At 35.4% G+C, this 8712-nt stretch overlaps 1 protein-coding gene across 1 annotated transcript in view; it reads right to left on the bottom strand.

The window, feature by feature from the left end:
* Positions 1-4705: 4705 nt before the first annotated feature.
* LYPLA1 (lysophospholipase I) overlaps positions 4706-8712 on the bottom strand; it is a 5976-nt gene continuing 1969 nt past the window's right edge. Inside the window, exons 3-7 of the mRNA XM_010006802.1 lie at positions 8399-8469; positions 7749-7822; positions 6894-6995; positions 6124-6300; positions 4706-4759 (exon numbers count right to left, since the gene is read on the bottom strand). Coding sequence (XP_010005104.1) covers positions 4706-4759; positions 6124-6300; positions 6894-6995; positions 7749-7822; positions 8399-8469 — 478 coding nt within the window. The remainder of the gene's footprint in view (positions 4760-6123; positions 6301-6893; positions 6996-7748; positions 7823-8398; positions 8470-8712) is intronic.

Here is an 8712-nt window from a genome sequence, read left to right as displayed (position 1 = left end):
TGAAAACTTCTTGAGAGTCACCTTCTTCACATACACCAGTGGTTTCATATTTTATTTCATAAAGTTTAACACAAGAGTAGATTGTAATTTTTTTTTACTCTGCTGATTCTGGACAGATTCTCCTCACAATTATCTCCTCCAGGATGCCAGGGCTGAAAGTAAATAGAAACTGAACATTACTCAAAAAGTTTTTCATAAAATATAATCTAACAAATTACTATAGAGTATTGCTATTCTTATACCCTCAAGTCACCAAATACAGCTCCATACAGCACTCCATCTACTGTGTATTTCCATTTGTTCATTAACTTCCCAACTATACTCTGCAATGACTTTGTGGAGACAAGCAGCCTTTTATTGTTTTAAACTGCTTGAAGGGGTAAGTCTACCTTTATTACATGTACACCCCATTCTCTCTCAGCATCTCTGCCCAGATTATCTCAAGTTTTCTCTACAGTGAAGCTCCGGGGAGACCTTATAGCAGCCTTCCAGTACATGAAGAGGCCTACAGGAAAGCTGGGGAAAGGCTTTTCACCAGAGAGGGTAGGGATAGAAGGGGCAATGATTTTAAACTGGAAGAGGGGAGATTTAGGTTAGATATCAGGAAGAAATTCTTCACCATGAGAGTAGTAAGGTGCTGGAATAGGTTGCCTAGGGAGGCTGTGGAAGCCCCCTCCCTGGAAGTGTTTAAGGCCAGGTTGGATGAGGCTTTGTGCAGCCTAGTCTAGTGTGAGGTGTCCCTGCTCATAGCAGGGAGGTTGGAACCTGGTGATCTTCATGGTCCTTTCCAACCTTAACCATTCTGTGATTTGCAGGAAGCCTCTAAAGTGCCTGTTTCACGGCATATGAAAGTTTTACTTCTTTCATGTAACTATGGAAAAAGCATTTAGTACTTGCCCAAATACTGACTGGAATTTATTTCACAATGATAAAAATGGAAAGATTTTACATTTTCCCTACTACAGAAATAATTTCCAAAGTCAAGATTTCCTACCATAAATAAAACTAGTAAACTAAATAAACTTCATCCTTTATATTAAATATAAATGGCTTATACTTCATAACACAAAGAGTAAGTGCTCGGTATATCTTTATAAAATTTATGATACACAGGCCTTGTACACATGGCTTCATTAACATCCTACACAACTTGATCTCAGTCATATCCATCAATAGAAAGAGCCCCTCTACATAAAAGATGCATCCTAATGATTTCAATGAAGTGCAGTATACTCCATTAGAGAGAACATGTTTTAATTAACAGTTCTAATACCAGTTACAGTGTACAGCACTGTTAACAATCTACTGTGTTGTAATTATACATGATAGAAGGAAGATACCAAATCATACAGCCCTCACCACAGTACAGTTTTACTTCAAGAATGGCTGAAAGATTTGGCTTATAATATATAATTTGACATATTTATTAAAAAGTGGGCAACATATTCCAACAAGACGTCAGACTTCTGACAAAACTGCAGTCAAATTTAAGTACGATCTTGAAATTAAAAATGCATTAGGGAGCTAAAGACCCACTGAAACAAACTGATCTGCAAGCAAGGTATTTTCACATCAATACTTTTGCAGGTTTGACAACATCATTCCCTTTTGGGAAAAGTTTAGCATTCCAAAAAATAAACTTCATTATTGGGAAACTTCCAAATTGTAGTTTATGAGGATAGGACATGACACTGCCCAACTTCTCCATTTCAACAGCATATTTTGAAAACCCCCGCACCAGACTGAGCTATCATTCAGCCTAAAACTCCATGCAATCATGACAACAATCCCAGCACTAAATCTCTTCAGTTAGTGAAGATGTTCATCTACAAGATCATCCACACAGCTTTCCAACTAGTTGGGAAGTTACAAAAGACAGGAGCTCAAGATACACACTGTAATACAGGAGAAGACATTCTATGTTTTAAATACATCCTTGAAGTTCCCTCTGGCTTCTGGGCTCTTTAGCCAACCCCAACTAGAACATACTCATATACTCCTGCCAAAGAAACAACTTCAGGGGAAGAATTCTCCCTAGGATACAGAAATTCTGAATACATCACAACATTTACTTTGGTAACACAGCTCTCTGTAGATAAAGCAAGAAGCAAAACAACAGCATGAAAAAAAAAAACAACACCTTGTTGTAATAGTTGAGTATTTTAACAAAGTTAGCACATAAAACATTTTCAGAAAAACATCTGAAAGCATAACAGAGACAACAGTTGAAGCTGACTTGGACTAAAATGCATACAGGCATAAAATGCACTGACCAAAAGCAGTGAACACAGCTCACCAAACTGAAGAGTGTTAAAAAGCTAACATAAAGCTAACATTTATTTCATTTTAACAGCTCAGAAATATTTTTTACAACTCATTCTAAAAGAAGAAAGAATAAGTGAAATGAGCAATGAACTAGAAGTTGAACCAGACAGCTGAACAACATTATCATACAATTTATAAACATAACAAGAAAATAATAAAGGAAAAATTAGGAGCTTGTGCAGAACTTTGGAAACATGCCAATATCCAGCAAATTATTCAGACAACAGGGGAATGAGGATAAATCTAAAAACTAGGAGAAATAACATATAGTTTGCTTACCAAGTTTGCAACTCAGCAAGGCTGCAAAATTAGCTAGCACAACTTGGGAATGATGCCAAGCTAGGACATACTGTTTTCTCAACAGAACTTTGGCACAACTACACTAAGAATATTATGGTTTCTTCTGTGAACTAAATTAACTGAGAGACAAATTAGCAGATAAATAGAACAGAGTGACGGAGGGGAAAAACCTAATTAAACTTCAAAGTTAATAGGCATGCCCTCTCAAACACACAGATGGAATATCTAGAAGTGTGTTGATACCATTTAGAAGAAAAAATATTTTTCAATTTTACATATTAAGAGATGTTTAATAATCCAGGGGAAATGGATTAGAAAAAAACCAAACAGTTTCATAAAAATGAAGTGCAATACATATGAAGAAACGCACTGAAAACTGAGAACTCACACTAGGTGAACAAGTCATACTTCTGGCAGCAGCTATGTTAACGAAGAGATATAAAGGTGTAATTCCCTATTTATGCATTAGTACTGCCAGACATAAATCCATATACACTACAAGAGGACCACTTAACATGGAGAGAAGAAAGTACCTCAAATGCAGGTATGAAGCACAATGCTGACAACACAGATGCATCCAAGGTAAGAACGTTCTTTGCTTGCAAACATATTACAGAGCATTGTTATGCAGCATGTTTTGTAGCATAAACAGTAGTGTATTTTTTAAACATTCCTAACTGTGGTGACAGCCTCTGAACTCGATAGAAGAGCTGTTTCAAGAACTGAATTATGGCTTTTAACTGCAAAAAGCTGTTGAGCATGCATTGATTTCTGTAACGCAGTGCGTTACAGAACTTTAAGCTTCTGAAAGAGACATTCTGTATCTTGTAAATTAATTTCTTTTCCCCATAGTAGGTATTCATATTCCTAGGCTACACTGATCTAGAGAAATGTAGAATGATATATTTGAAAAGAAAATTATTTGTTCTTTTTCAGGAAAAAATCAAGTCTCAACATGCAATGAAAGAAAGTATTTGATGGTACCAATTTGAAGTTTCAGTTATATCCCAATTGCACTTCTATTTCCATTTTAAAATAATTCAAATTAATCATTGCTTGTGTTACAAATGAGACTTCAACAATACACGAAGCTACACAGATGCATTGTTTTCAGTTAAGTTACTCCAAAGCAAACAGAAAAATCAAAACTATATGCTGGAATTGCTCATGTAAAACAGATCATCAAACTCCAAAGCAAACAGAAAAATCAAAACTATAGGCTGGAATTGTTGATGATCTGTTTTACATGAGCATTTCTACACAAACATAAGCTAAAAAGACTAAAGCAAAACTTGAATATTCAGTATGAAAACAGGAATTTTTACATGAAACTCAAATTAATCCTACACACTTCTTCAGAATTCTGTTCCAAGTCAGCATTTGATGTGAGTTAATAGTAATAAAAAAAAGACAAATGACCATTATAAATGAGTCCCTTAAGAATTTTCATAATACCTACCTACATGAAAAAAGTTTAAAATTGAAGTGGTTTAAATCTAGGAAATAACTCTGCTGACTTCTAGTCATTGTAGGAGAACCCTCCTTATCTGGAGTAAAAATTAACATTTAATACTTAAAACTTTGTCCTTGGTAACATTTATTTCATCATTATATGCCCACTATGTTACATGTTGTGTACTTTATGCATCCATTACATAAATGAAATGTTTTAATATGTTCTCAATAAGTATTAAGAAGAAACCACATCCCAAATACAACTAAACTGGTCGCATTTATGTTGCTCACGTATATTTAGTTTTTTAATTACTTGTACAAATAGTTTAAAATTCTGCAATCAAAAAAAAAAAAAATCACATCTTAAACAGTATGCTTTGGTTACATTCTGTCATTGTCACCTAGCTGCCTCATTCATATAGTCCCACCAGTGGACAGTTAATACTAAAAAGATTATAATTTCTTGTACACGTGTTATTATTTAATCCTCATCCTAAGTATAAATTTGCAACACAGTAGTAACACTGCAGGTATAGAAGTGATGCTTCCTATCAGGCATATGAAAAGATTAACACTCTACCACAGTTGATGCTGGTGTTATATAGAAGGCTTCTCACGTATCATTTCAGTCTATGGGAGGTAGATGTTTGTCTATGAACTCTTTTATATCCATCATCTCCTGTTAAGATAAGATAAAAGTATGTATTAGTTGAAGTTCCCTAGTAATATGTATTCAGCTACACAAAACTATGGTTCAACATTTCCATTATAATGAGCAGCTGGGATACAAATATTAAGGAATTAGTTACTTGATAAAATCACACCACTTTGCACACAGTTAAGTCAAGGCTGACAACTCTTCAAGGCACTACGCACTCAGAAGCTAAAATACAAGGAAAAGAGCTAAGACTACTTTTTTCCTCTCTCTATGAAATTGAGCTTGCAAGCTACATATCAATTACTAAGTGATCTGAACAGCACCAGGCTGAGCATGGGTAGGATTTTAAAGTAGCTGAGGCCATAACTTCTGGAATACTTCAAACATTTGAAAATTAGTAGCAGTATGAAAATCCAGCAACTCTAACTATACAGTTTCACCTTAATGATGTTTCCTACCTTAATGAAAAGCAATACTGCAAACTAGGCTTGGAAATCAATCTATGTTAAAAATAACTTAAATTTTTAAAATTAAGTCAATGTCATAAGAAAGAACACATTTTTAATACACTTGTGTGACAAGTCAATGCTCTTACTGTCTTAAATGCAATACAACTGTGTAAATGTCCCAAAGGGGTTGTCCAAAGGTACTGTTCCCACAAGATACTGCAACCCAAATTAACAAAGTTACTGATGCTGACAAATGGCAGACTCATCCCTTGCTTCCTCTTGTTTCCTGCTCCTACCATTTACTTTATGTTCTGATGCTTCTTCAACTCACTACAACTGCAAAAACTGAAGCCAGCAGCTTTTGTCATTTTAGTAAGTTGAAATTGTTCCAATAAGCTCCTGATCAGCTCCAGAGCTGTAGCAAGAAGGAAGAGAGAGCTACAAGGTCATTAGCAGAGGGAACTAGTCCACTCCTTTCCGGCAGCAACAAGTCATTACATCAGCTCAGCTGCCTGCAGAGACAGAACCATAAATACAGGTTCTGAGGCTGCCTCTTCTGTATCATCAACCCTCCATCCCCACTCTGTCAATGTCTCCATCCCAAGAACTACAAGATTCTTCTCTCCAAAACACCAGGTTGGATTTATGCTGTGAGAATCTGCCTTCCAATTTTGTGAGGTTTTTTTAGGAACCAAGTAATAAAAATGAGGGGAAAAAAGTAAATGTATAGAATAACTAGCTTAGCCCCCAAAATAAAGCCTTATGAAAATGTTTATGCCTTGGAGGCTTTTTCAGCTACTAAAATAAGTCAGCAGCATCAAACACTTGTTTATTACTAAATAAATAAATGGAAAACAAACCTGCTACCCAATATGTATTTGAGGAAAAAAAACCACAAACATACTCAGCTAAAGCATTGCATTTTAAGAAAATTACCTCAATACAGGAGCTATGCATCATGCCAGAGTAAGTCCTGAAGGTTACGTTGGCAGGATTTATCATACTCTTTAGCTTCTCAACAGTGAGAGAACCAAACATTAAAGGAACCAATGGGTCACAGTCCCCATGGCACTGAAGAACAGCAATCTCCTTGTTGATACCACTGATAGGACCCTTTTACAGGTGGAATTAGAGGAGAGAAGAAAGTCAGTAAGTGGAAATAAGGCTAACATTTGAGATAAAATAAAGCCATGGCACTGTGCCCTGTGACATGACAAAGAAATTGAGTTCTGAAGGAAAAAACCACAATGTGTAGTCTGCAAGTTCCTTATAAAATAAGCTCTGTGCCTGACAACACATTGCATTCCAAAACCTGCAAATAAAATTTTGGCACTAATTTCAGAAGAACATTATTTTTTGCCAAATAAAGTCTCAATACTTTGGTTTAAATACCTAGTTTCTAATAACTTAGTGACTTGCAGATGGAACAAATGGCAAATAGAAAATTCACCTTCAAGGAAGATTTGCTGTATCCTTTAAGTTTCCTTGGAATGTCATTGTAAGCAGAGATGGCTACTGAGTATTTCTTCGTTTTCCCTACTTGCCAAACTCTAAAATGCCAGGGCCCTATTTTAAAAACTTCTGAGTTATCAAACAAATGTCTATATTTGGTATTAACAATGGTCACTAATTCCTGCACAAGACACAGTACTCAGATATGCTCATTCCCCAGGTGCAAGTTATCTTAGGAAAGAAACATAAAATACCTGAGGAAAAGAAGCCCGTAGAGGAAGCCAACAGCTGAGGGCTACAACACCTGCTAATTTTTGTTGTGTTGTAAGAGCTGTATACAATGATAAAGCACCTCCCTAAAATAAAGAGAGAAAACTATTAGAAAGGTGATGGTAATGTTCTTTTCAATGCTTGTTTCAAGATCTCCGGTTTCTCATTTAAATGTGTTTTTCTATTTCTATCCATTTTATTTTAGAACCAACACTAAACCCAGTATCCTGTACAACATCTATTTTGTTCTCCCCACCCCAGTCTATATGATCAATTCAAAAGTAAACCAGCAAATTTACTGTAACTAACAGCTGGGGAAAATAACCCAACCAAACAACAAACTAAAAACCCCCAACAATCAAAAAACCCAAAACATGAAAAAAGCACTATCACTCCTGACAGTATTATCACTACTTCAGTATTATAATTTACTTGCATGCAGACTGGGGAGCTGGTATATGGACTAATTAAATCTATTAACCTCCAACAGATGTCTGACAAGTATGAAGGGAAGGATTTCCCAAATCAAATGTCTACCAAATTAAAATTAAATTCAAAATACTAGCAAGATTTTCAAGCAACACTATGTAAGTTATGTGCATGGAGACTTTGAACAGATTATGAATTTTAGAATATTTTTTCCACATGCACATTCAGTTTCCAGTGAGTAGTAATTATTTGCATGAAACCAAAAAGCTTCACTTGTTAAGGGAAAGGAAAATTGACACCTTAACATTTTATAAGCAGCTATTTTCATATTGAATGTGTGGATTTCCTATGTTAAGGAAGATAGGTTACAACCATAGAAACAGACACAGTTCCTTCCAACAACACCTTACCTGAGAAAAGCCTCCTAGAATAATTCTATTAGAAGGGATTCCATTTTTTACTTCTTGATCTATTAGTGCTTTCACTGCAATATAAACAGACACCAGTAGTTATAAACCACTCCATTCTGTAGGAAGTCTAGAGGAGGAAAGAGACCTTCTCCCTGATGTCAACAGAAAGCTAGCAAAAGGAAAATCTAGCCTGCATTAACATTAAAAAACATGAAAAGATCTGGAGCATGATCCAAAATTCCAGTGCCACTGTAGCATTTCCAAAGAGAAAACCATGCAAGTAAGTCTCGCAAAAGCCCCACTGCCAGGAAGAAGGTATCCTCTTCTAACCATCCAGCATTACAAGTGGATGCTCATACAGCTCTAACCTGTGTGCTACCTAGAAGCTCTTAAAAAAATTACACTGGTTCTCATGTACATTTTCTATTTGAGAGTATGAAGTGTTTCTACTGGTGAATCACTCTACCTGCTTAAGAAGTTTACAAAAACTAAACACACAAAACTGACTATGCACTTTGCAAAATTTTAGTCAGCAATACATACATATTCCTTTCCCTAACTATCTTAGGAAAATCTGTTTCAGAATGATAACTCATTTTTAAGAATACATGGAAGCATTTTTAAGCCCTAAAAATTATTCCTAAGCATACCATTCTCCGCTGCCTGCTTGATCCCAGCTTCATCTTCCTGTGAATCTGGAGAAAGTCCAATGATATCAAACCTTACAAAAATATCAGTAAGAGAATTATTCATTAGAGCATCCATTCTATTTCTTTAAAATACAATAAAATAGGGATATTTTCCAGATAAAAAAAGTTAGTACCAACCACCCAAAGTTAACAGGAAATAGTGGCTAAAAACCTAGATCTAGTCAACAAAGCTTTTATGACTTTTGCTATTTTCTGTAATTTACTGTAGATTAAGCAGCTCAGTTTTGATATTTGCTCCAAAAATATCAGCAGGA

The sequence above is a fragment of the Chaetura pelagica genome, unplaced genomic scaffold (assembly GCF_000747805.2).
Source record: "Chaetura pelagica isolate M959 unplaced genomic scaffold, ChaPel_1.0 scaffold109, whole genome shotgun sequence".
Taxonomy (NCBI): Eukaryota; Metazoa; Chordata; class Aves; order Apodiformes; family Apodidae; genus Chaetura; species Chaetura pelagica.
This window is presented reverse-complemented; position numbering and strand designations above follow the sequence as displayed.